Raw genomic sequence first — 11,110 nt, 5'->3', positions numbered from 1 at the left:
TGGCGCGGAAGCCGTTAAGTATTTTTAATCTTTGTTTGACCGATTTGGTCGCTTTATTTCTTCTTGTTTGTTTACCGTTTATTGTACCGCCTCCCGGTGTGCGGTTGGCTTGTGAGGCTACGTCCCTGCCTCTGATCTGCTGTGTCATAGCTATAGCGCCACTAGCTAGCCAGATAGGCGGTACAATGAGGTGTCAATAAACAAGGAAGGAAAAGAAGAATCCAAGCTTCCAAATCGGGCAAACATATATTAAAAATACTTAACGGCTTCCGCGCCACAGGAGATATTCGCAAAGGTATGTATGTGTACTTATACTTTACATATTCAGAAAGCCTCATACTGAAGAATATCGTCAAAGAGCGCGGGGAGGCGTTTAAACATGTAAACATGAGCCAGTAAATGTTTTAATCAGGTGGCATGGACGACGTGGAACAGGACCCAATGCACTGGGTCGAACAAATGTCAGAAACTTCAGTAGCATTTGGGTTCTGCTTGGAGGGCTAGAATTAATGGTGAATTGGATGAATCTGAGTGCAGATTAAAAGGACCCCAATGGGAACAAGCCAATAGGCTTTCTTGGATTAATCCTATTTAGCAGACCGTTTATTGTACCGTACTTCCCTGTGCTTATCCATGCGAACTGTTAAAAGTATTCAAAAGATGTTTTTGTTTTTTAAAGTAAAAAAATAAATAAACTGACCACCTGGGAGAGTGAATGGACCCAAGTAGCAAAAGGCGGGGCGGTGTCATCAACTGGCTTGGTCAGGGAAGTGTTAAGTAGTTTGTTCAGGGTGAATTTATTTATTTTAGGCATATTGTTTTGTTTGTTCGTGTCTTACTTTTAATATCATCACATTATTCTCAACAACCATGGCATGTTTCGGTGGACATCCCAGACCCGTAAACCATGCAGGAAGCAGAGTGAGCTGCGGTAGTAGCAAAAAAACACACAAACATCAAGCTAAATCTAAAAGGAAAAAGGGAGATTTTAATTAGGCAGGGCAAGAGGTGGGAATGAGTTCCAAAAGGAGGGTTGCTGCAACTGAGAAAGACCAATCACCCCAGACCAAGGTCAGACAGGAGGTAGCCCCTTTCGGGACCCTCGGCTACCTTTAAGGTATTTCTTTCAAAATACAGAAAAGGTAACTGAGGTCCTGAAAGGGGCTAGACAGGAGGCTGGTTACATTACAGCCTGTGCACAGTAAAGACTGGGATTCTCCACACAGTAGGAAAAATAAATCCTGCTCGTCCAGGACAATGATTGTGGGCTCTAGGGCTTGAAACTTCAAACTTCATAAATTACTACTTAATACTTATATTATGTAAATAAGTAACCACAATTGTAGGCAATGAGTTATGTCCTTGAAACAGCTTTTTAATGAGTTCACATATGCATCGTGTGCATTTGCATTATAAGCCGTGCATTTGATGCTGTCCACAAGCAAGTGCAAACAAAGTTAAAGAATAACTATTTTTTTCTTCTTTTTCTTTTTTTTTTTTACATTCCAGTCATTTCTCTCTTGTCTCCAGCAGCAGAATAATGTTCAGATCCTACATCAGATGACATTACAGTCAACCAACAGCAAAGAGTACAATGATCAGATCCTAGATTAGCAACGTTACAACCAACCAAAAGTATTGTTAAGGAGAATAAGGGTTAGGGGTTGGGATCCAGAACCGGAGGAATCTTATCCAACATTGTGGAAAAGGTATCGGTTCCATCACATTTGGAACCAGTTTTGATCACACTGTCAGAGCTGGCATGTTAAAGAATTGGAAGAGGATTAAGGAACCGGAATCGTTAAAAGTGACATTACAATCAAGTTCCCGGGAGTAAGGAGAATAAGGATCAGATCCCGGATCAGTGGACACGCATCATATTCCTGTGATCCTAGAAAGATCATGGAAGGAGGAAGTGATAGAACCAGAATAGAAACAGGATGAGGAGATGAGGAGGAGGAGAGTGGAATCAGGAGTAGAGAAGTAGAAGGAGGAGTAGAAAGGAGAAGGAGCCATACAGCTTTAAGCCTGTTGATCATTTATTTCAATCATAATTATCAAGCTAAATCTCTGGATCTGGGAGGAAAAGCAGAGGGGGCGTGACCTCCGCTGCAAGGTGTGTGGCTTCCGCAAGATGGGGCGTGTCTGAGAGGGGAGTGGGCGGAGTCAAGACGTGGCGACACACCGGGCACGTTCCAGACTGAAACAACAAATATGCATGATTATTCAAATGTATTAGTATTATCTAACCCATTCTGACCTGAGATCAGATTCATACGAGGTTTCCACTGGACACACACTGGTCTGACGAACCCATTCTGACCTGAGATCAGATTCTAAAAATGTCAGTCGTTCTTCGATTTTTCAAAAAATAGCAGACCTACAAGCTCGTATCGCGCCACTCGGTGGCGCGATATGAGCTTGTAGATCTGCTATTTTTCAATAGCTAAAGCATGACATGATGCTAACACCAAAATGGGTTCCCGTTCAGAATGGGTTAAATATACAAATATGAAATATGAGAAATATAGTATAATTTATTTTAACAATATATAATGTAAAAAGTATAAAAAATATGAGAAATATTAGAATAAATTGAACATTTTATTCTGTAGTTAATTACAGAAATTACCGAAAGTATTACTTAAGCAAATCATTAATTACAGTAATATTACATCATATTCAGCTATTATAAATTGTATAATATGTGACAATCCCTCCACTCCACTAGGTGGAAATGTAATACATTAAATTACATTATATTAATACCAAATTTAAACTATTAAAGTATTATGTTTTACCTTTTGGAGCCACAAAGCGACACACTGTCTATGGAAACCATGGTTACAAGGCAAATGAGTGGACACCTCCCCTTGGATGTATTCACTACAGCAGATTGGACATGAGTCCTCCACTGGACACAGGGGAGACACAATAGTGTCAATACCAGCAGTAGTACAATCAATAATAATACTATAAACAGTAGTAGTAATCGTAGTTACGTTTCAAACAGTGTTGTTTTCGTCGACTAAAACTATGACGAAAAATATAGACAATTTCGTCAACAAAACAAAACTAAAATGTTAGGGAGGGACTAGTGGACAAGAGATCCAGTATAAGTAATTTTACACTTGGTTGCATGCTGAAAATAGCATTTGTGAGCTTGTATATCAGCTATTTACAGCAAGTGTAAAATCAGCCATTACGACGGCATCAAGGCCCGCCAAAATACGACAAAAACTAAACAAACACAAAAACATTCCAGGTGACTAAAATGTGACTAAAACTAAATGTAAACTATTCAAAAGACTGCCAAAAACAACACTGGTTTCAAAGTGCTACAGAAATAGCCAATAGACACATACATGACATTCAAGCTGCACTAAGTAACCTTTTGTTAATGAACAACATGACATTTTGTCCAATCTGTATGGTAGACTCTACCATAAACATACTCTACCAGGTGGAGTATGTTAATACAATATAATGTATACAATTGGCTTGGTTTGTACAATGGTTGTATTAGGTGTCCCTACTCTTCGATCGAGACATTTAGATGTAGGTGAGACATGACCTTTGACAACCTTCCTGTTTCTGGTAGGTCAGGATTAAATTTATCGCCAGGCCAGGCTCTATTATAGTGCAATAGGAGAAAAACAATTACACCCATGTGAAGTGATCACACATCACATCACATCACGTTCCGGCCAACCACAATAATTGGCATCCTCACTTTTCTGTCCTCACTGTTTGAGGGGCGCTAGCCCCTCCTATATTCAGCTATTAGTGTAGATTTCCGTCCTACACAAACATTACATTCCCATTGAGAATGAATGGAGAATTTTACGTCATAGTGTCTGAGCAAATAGGCATTAGGCATAGTGTCTATTTTACATCATGATGATGTATGATGATAAGAGTGGCCCTCACTTCACACGGGTGTCAAGTCCAATCCGGCGAATCACATGTGGTGTCCTCAAATTTCCTAATACGTACATTGCTCAGCCAATCAAATCATCGCTATGGGGTGCTCAGCCAATCAAATCATCACTATGGTGTGCTCACTGCTCAGCCAATCAAATCATCACTATGGGTGCTCAGCCAATCAAATCATCGCTATGGGGTACACACAAACACAGAGCTGGGCATAGTAGGGGCTAGCGTTCAAACCTGGGGTAACAGTAAAGTAGCTTTCAGTTGGATAAAAAATAATTAAAATAAATAAATTTAAATGACAGCAGTATCATCACCTACCAGTATCTTCCACAGTAATATGTGGCAGACAGTTTATTAGATGCTGATTGGCTGGTGGAGACGCTTGGTCAAACTCAACAGCCAAAGATTCTAGGTTAGCAAGTGCCTGCAAGAAAAAGGAAAAAAAGAACGTAAACCTCACATACAATATCAAAATACTGCCTTCTGTGGTACCGAGTAAATCTGTAATATAGTATAGGGTAAACTGTGACATTTAACTAGTATATTCTTCTAGGGCTGTAGTAGTATTTATAAGGATTTATTCAGTATTTACCTCCATGGCCTGTGCCAACCTCTCCTCCAGAGCCATGTATGTCAGGAGTTGAGGTCCGACGTACGATATCGGCATGGAAACGCCTTCCGACAGATCGTCCAATAACCTAAATACACAACAATAATGAAAAACATACAACAATTTGCAACAACAACTTTCCAGAATGCCTGATCAGACAATCTAACCTCCACTCCAGTTCCAGGTCCTCGTCACTGTCACTGGACTCGTCATCCTCGTCGTCCATGTCGTCCCCTAGGAAGAACAGCCCCGGCTGGACAAAATGGCCACCGCCATCCTCCGACTCCTCACTGCTGCTGCTGTCTGCGTCCCGGTGGCTGAACGTGAGCCAGGGTAACTCGCCGTCTTCCAGCGGCGGAGGAGCAGGGACCACTGCGGCTGGTGACCTGGAACTAGAGGGCAGAAGATCGCAGCCAATCGATTGTAAGGGCTGTCACGATCATCGTATTCATTGCGATTGACGATTTAATTGCGTTTCTGTCGTTGGAACATTTCTGAATATGTTTGGCTTTCAGGCTTCTAAATAAAAAGGTGCCCTGGGTAGATATGACCAATAACTTGCATAATTCAATAACTTTATAGTATATATGAATAGTTGAAATGGCAGATCTACAAGCTCAAAACGCGTCTCATCGTGACGTGGGAACAGAAACGTACCCTTCCTCTGGATCTGGGTCCCAGACTAGCTCCTCCTGTTCCTCGCCTTGATCGAGTCCCGACAGTGTCTCCCAGCTGCTGCTGCGTCTCTCCGATGTCGAACCCTCCCCGTCGCTGATGTCGGCACTTAAAAGAAAAAACTCAAACGTTTAAGCAGTGACGGCCTTGAATTGGGACCACGAAAAACTCCCAGATCCTTCTGGGATTCGTTTAACACTCTCTTAAAAAACATGCAAATGCTCCTTCCAGACCCCCATTGAGGAGAATGCAACCCAGGGAGAGGGAGGTGTTAATCTTTTTGGAGATTTGGACAGCAGTGTCCAGGATTTGGGCCTTACAATATTGTCCATGAGGAAGACAGGCAGATATGACAAGGAACTGAGCAGGGGCAAGCTCTGGGTGCTCTGGATCCATACGGTTCCAGCTCTGGGTGCTCTGGATCCATACGGTTCCAGCTCTGGGTGCTTTGGATCCATACGGTTCCAGCAACTGGACCTTGTAGGGGGCGGGGCCTTCATTCCATCATCAGTCTCCGACTGGTGATGAGGCAGTTTAATGTGGGAAATGTGCAGCTCCGCTGGTAATTTTACAAACAGACAGTCAGAGTAACGAGGTGCTACAGGAATGATCATCATTCAAGCAGCGGATATTAGTTGGGGCGTTCAAAGTATCATGACATTAAGGAGTTGTCTGGCCTAGATTGACGTTTTGTTTAACCAGGAAAGCGCCTGTGTCATTAATTGTTAAAGCTAAAAAGCATTTTTTTATACTTTGTCTATTCAAAAATAGCAGATATACAAGCTACAAGCTTAGATTAGCTATTTTTTATTTTATTTTAGATAATCCGTGCTAATCTTTAAATTGAAAGGCTAACATTTTAAACTCAAATCTTTGCTAGTGAGGGTCCCTGGAACAAAATATTTTGAGATGGCGGTCGGCGGCCAAATACATATAATTTTGGGGTCTTTGAGATGAAAAGGTTTGAGAACCACTGATAGACATGGGTTAATGTGTTTCAGGACATGAATCAACAGCACCTGCTCAGCCAACATAGGCGGGTGAAAGTGGGTAGCTCACTGAACAAGTTGGCTGTGAACAATGAACAGGGCAGCATACAAAATCTCTCCCCAGGCATGATTGCTAACTCTGTCACCACTAACGTTTTGTTTTTTTCTGTATATTGGTGGTGTTTTTTGTTAGTGGTGCAACCACTCCTATAGACAGCTATGTGTGTGGCTGTGTCCCTGGGTCCCTGTGTCCGAGCACGGAAATAGCGTTATAGCGTTTGTTCACCACCAAGTGTCACTGTTGCACAGCCTAACACACAGGCACAGACGCACACAGGCAAGGGAGGGCTTGTACAGTACAGTACAGTACAGTACAGTACAGTACAGTACAGTACAGTACAGTACAGTACAGTACAGTACCACTCACTTCAGACGGGTCTGATTTTCTTGTAAACAAAGACATAATTCTGCCTCTAGCTGGCGTTCAGAAAATTCTCGGCTCTGTGCAGGTTATCATGTGAAGCTAACATTTCATTACCTTTCGAATACTGACAATGACAGCAGCTGTATCATAAACAATAAATATAAATACCGGTCCTCCCGTTGAGGCATCTTGAAGCTCCGACTGCTGAGAACATGTTTTGCTACTCTTCGTCACACAACACTGTATATGTACACATCGGCGTCTGTTGCTATTTTTAAGCTCATGTACATACAGTACTTGTTACTATATCTCTGCTGTCAGGGAGAAACCACAACTCCAAAATGTACATTTTTCAGGAAATGGAAAATATAATATTTTCCTCCCGACAGCGCTGATATGCTATATGTACAGTATATACATGTAAATATATTTCTGAGGGGAGCTAACCCCTCCAATACATGGCTTTTAAAGATTACGTCATATGGCAGCCAAGTCTATGGGATTTTTCACTCTACTCAATCCAGGAACATTCGATTTTTGCCCCGTTACTATCGTCCTTTTCTCGGCTCTTGTTTCCTGAGAACTACAACTGCTTGTACAAAAACTGATTTCATCCACTTCTTTAACCCTGCAAACATGACAATAAAGTCCAGTTCAGGTGGAAGTTCTGTCCGGTTCGGTCACCTGTTTGTATACGATGGGGCAGATGCCTCCTCTCGACTCCTCCCACTCTCCTCCTCCGCCTCCTCCTCCTCCTCGCCATGCCTTCGATCCAGTCTGGTAGAGCTCGACTGGGTCCGGGAGTGCTTCCTGGTCTTGGGTCTCACCACCGCAGGCTCGCTGTTCGGGACAGTGTTCGGAGTGACAACGCAGTGGCTGCAGCCACTGCCGCCAACGTTGCTACCGCTTGCACTAAGGCTACAGCTGGCACCATCCTCGGACTCGTCTGTACAAGGACACAAACGGGTCCCTTCCTCAGGGTCCCTGGCACCGGAATGCGGAACGTCAACAGTCCGAGTACCGCCGATCCGGAGGGCCAAGCGTTCCAGCTCAGGGTCCGACCAGTCCTCCCCCTCGCTGGGCTCGTATGAGTCGATGCGGACGAACCCGCCTAGTGGTGGGTGAGGTCCCGGAGGCGAGGAGCCAAAGAAGTCGTCCCCTCGCCCGACACAGTCTTCAGCCGTGGAGCAGGAGGTGCTCCCACAGGAATCACAGGATTCCTGCGGGAGGGGATTAAATGAGGTGGATTAGGACACCGTTTCCCAAAGACTGGGTCGGGACCCATGTTCGGCTTGCAGATCAATTTTTATGGGTTGCAAGTAAATATAAATTTTCAGGACTTTAATAATCAATAAATCTAATCAATCAAAAGGATTTCATCAGTAACAAAAGATATAAAAGTAAAAAATACATTTAAAAAAAAAAGTAGTGACAATAGCCAATCTAAAAGCTTGTAGAAAAGCTATTTTCACATGTTTCACTATAGCTGGGGTCGAACTCGTAAGAAATCACCACGATTAGTGACTAGTTTTTTAATTTTGGCGAGGTATAAGGTTTTCAAAAAGCTGTGCAAACGTGTTGGGTGCGCCCTCTAGTGGGCTGTTTGCACAGACTCAAATATTAGATAAGTATAGCTATGTATGGTTATAAACCAAAATAATTGATAAAATAGATGTTTCAATGGATTCTGTTACTATTGGGGGTGCTAAATAACATACTAAAATTTTAGGAAAAACGAACAACCAGAAAGGCATAGTTTTCAAGATGGCGTCCACTGTGGCTAAAATGAGCTAAAATGCCTATAAACTGGGATTTAATATGTAAAAGATCATAACAATTATGCACTTCGTAACTACTTTTTTAATTTTGGCATGGTGTTAGGTATGGGCATAAGGTTTTAAGTGTCTAATATTTGAGTCTGTGTAAACAGACCACTAGGGGGCGCTCCCAATACGTTTGCCCAGCTTTTTGAAATCATTATACCCATACCTAACACCATGCTAAAATTCAAAAACTAGTCACCAAAAGCCAAATCTTTACAAGTGCGCCCCCAGCTACTATTTACCAGGGAGACAAATGTCTCTTTTTGCGTCTCGAGCTAAAAGGTTAGGGAATCACTGGGTTAGGAATAAACCATGACATTTCTATTGGAGTCTATTCAATTGTCAACACACAGTCAACACTCAACACTAGCACGTGGCTACTGGATTCTGCTGTCAACAGGCATCAGCACTGACTGACTGACCTCGCTGCTCCTCTGTGACCTTTGCCCATCGTGCTGTCGTAGGACACAGTTCAGGGAAGGATCCATCCGCCTCATCTCTGTTTGGACGTTCGCTCGCTCGCTCCCCATGCGATGAGTGGATATGTGTTTCTTGGCCCCGCCTTCTCTAACTTTCAAATAAATTAATGGACAGACGGATGTCGGATATTGGTGAAAACGAATAACTGGCCTGCAATGTGATCTACAAATGTACAGATCGAACGAGTCCCAGAATGCCATAACTGTAATGATGGCAAAACCATGTTTTAGTATTGGTCATTATTACCAGTCACCTGTGGAGGTACTACAACTACTATACTGATTGAAACTAATCTAGGAGATAACTGTTTATTAAAGGGTTCAAATTAAAGAAACTTAAAATGTATATATTTTTTACTTGTTTGTGCCTCCATCAAATCACAGGTGTCCATCGGTGCTGGGCTGCCACAGAGACTTACCGATACCTAGAATGGAAGGAAAGAAGTACAGTATTTCTATATTTTTGGCTAATTTGTCCAAAAGTGTGAAAATGTATCACCCAGCAATGACGACATTGACACTACCTTGTTGGCGGGTCTGAAACCAACGCGGGCGTGTCGTCTCCCGTAGCGGCGACCGGTTGCCGTTGAGTATCCGATGGCAGGGCGGGGCCACGCCCCCTGACCCATAGAACTACAAATGAACAGAAGATATTCAATGATATATAGTGCCCTATATCCAAAGCGCTTTGCAATAGAGATGTACCTATACCATGTATTCGACTTGTGTATCGGTCGATATACTTAATGAGTATCGATCCGATACATGCGTGAATAAAAACAAGGAAAATAAATCTAGGACAGTGGTGTTCCTTGAGAGGGTTCCAAAATTCTGAGTGTACAAATGGAACCAACCCTTGAAATTAAAAGTGCAACATCAAATGACGCATTATTTCAAAATACAAAATAATTGAAGACTGTAATTAATCATCATCATCATGTGATAAATGATGTGGTATGGGTTTGGCATAGACTAGCATGGCATAACAGCATTTTAGGCAGTATTGGCATGCTTTTACGATACTGATATCGGAACAACTCCAGACTACTTTACTATGTGCATTACACATTCACAAATTCACACACCGACGGAGGCAACCATGCAAGGCACCAGCCAGTTAGGGGTCAAGTGTCTAGCTCAAGGACACTTTGACATTAATCCAGGGGTCGAATTCCGATTCCCAAGCAGCCCAGCCACCCCTTATAATTAATTCCCCTTTAGTTGTTGTGGTATTTACCAAATACACTTGCACTGGAATTCTTCCAATGCATTTAGACATCCTAACTAGTCTATTTCTATTTAAGTCATTACAACTGAATGGTATCAGTGCCTTTATCCAAGGTGCTTTACAAAGTGCAATGTATTCATCCCGGCACCAACAGAAGTGGCTCATTGGAAGTCCAGTGCTCAAGGACATTTCAACACCAAACCAAGGGAGGGGAAACCTTTAACCTCCACATCCAAGACTGAGCTGCCTACCTCCACCAGAGCTATGAGTAGGACCAACAACATGTACGAGAAAGTACACTAATAGTACTAGTTAGTAGTTAGTATTACTATTATAAGCAGTAGTAATAGTAACAGAAATAGTAGTAGAAATAGTATTTGTATAACCAATCCTCTGGTAATACTACTTCAAGTACTATGAGGGGTGAGGGGAATCCCTTTAAAACCTTAACGTTAATCCAGGAGATTGTTAGCATGCTAACACACCTAATTCAGCTTAGCTGAGGCTTTAGCATGTGGCTAACGTTAGCCAGGAGGACCCTATACTCCCTGTATTCTTCACGTATTGATTTCAATAACTTCATAGTATTGTTTTCAAACATTATTTAAATTTAATTATTATGTCTCCCCCTACCCCCCACCTCTCTGAATACTTCCTCTTCGTTGGCTATTAAACTCGCTAGCTTAGCCACTCGGGCCAACGACAAACATTATAATAAAGAAATAAATATGTGACATTAACGTAAAAATCACCCGAATGTGGAAAAGTGTACACTAAAATATATATGAATGTGTTCATGAATGGAGGTAATAAATTACCCGTTGATTGTTGATATTTCCAGAATGTTTTCAACAAGCTTTGGCCGTTTGTTAGTGTTTGTCGCCTGACTGATGACGTCTCCTTCCCCTTCTGTTTAGTTTGATCACAAAAAACAGCTGGCATCCAT

General features: G+C 42.2%; 1 protein-coding gene across 2 annotated transcripts; it reads right to left on the bottom strand.

Annotated features, from left to right (window-relative positions):
• Positions 1-1,354: 1,354 nt before the first annotated feature.
• Positions 1,355-11,070, bottom strand: pja2 (praja ring finger ubiquitin ligase 2). 2 transcript variants are annotated; one of them, XM_083793142.1, is made up of 11 exons: positions 10,983-11,070; positions 9,461-9,569; positions 9,295-9,361; positions 8,880-9,028; positions 7,319-7,854; positions 5,204-5,329; positions 4,714-4,938; positions 4,529-4,634; positions 4,255-4,360; positions 2,802-2,914; positions 1,355-2,200 (listed from the first exon to the last, which is right to left on the bottom strand). In XM_083793142.1, exons 2-11 carry the CDS (start codon positions 9,563-9,565, stop codon positions 2,063-2,065), a joined length of 1,671 nt encoding a protein of 556 aa, XP_083649268.1. In that variant the 5' UTR covers positions 9,566-9,569; positions 10,983-11,070; the 3' UTR covers positions 1,355-2,062. The 2 variants fall into 2 exon arrangements, 1 of the variants encoding a protein (XP_083649268.1); XR_014570919.1 differs by lacking the exon at positions 1,355-2,200 and adding an exon at positions 3,997-4,116.
• Between the last annotated feature and the right edge of the window lie 40 nt (positions 11,071-11,110).

This window comes from Protomyctophum parallelum, assembly GCF_964188405.1.
Source record: "Protomyctophum parallelum genome assembly, chromosome: 21".
NCBI classification, from domain to species: domain Eukaryota; kingdom Metazoa; phylum Chordata; class Actinopteri; order Myctophiformes; family Myctophidae; genus Protomyctophum; species Protomyctophum parallelum.
The sequence above is the reverse complement of the archived record's forward strand: the minus strand, read 5'-3'. Positions and strand labels throughout refer to the sequence as shown.

What these genes read in the sequence shown, in the direction of transcription:
- pja2 (XM_083793142.1), bottom strand. Translation starts at nt 9,565, where the DNA reads ATGGGTCAGGGGGCGTGGCCCCGCCCTGCCATCGGATACTCAACGGCA. An exon ending in GGTCACAGAGGAGCAGCGAG is followed by an intron (nt 7,855 to 8,879) that starts GTCAGTCAGTCA and finishes CCCCTCCCGCAG; the next exon opens with GAATCCTGTGATTCCTGTGG. An exon ending in TCGCTTTGTGGCTCCAAAAG is followed by an intron (nt 2,201 to 2,801) that starts GTAAAACATAAT and finishes TTGTTGTTTCAG; the next exon opens with TCTGGAACGTGCCCGGTGTG.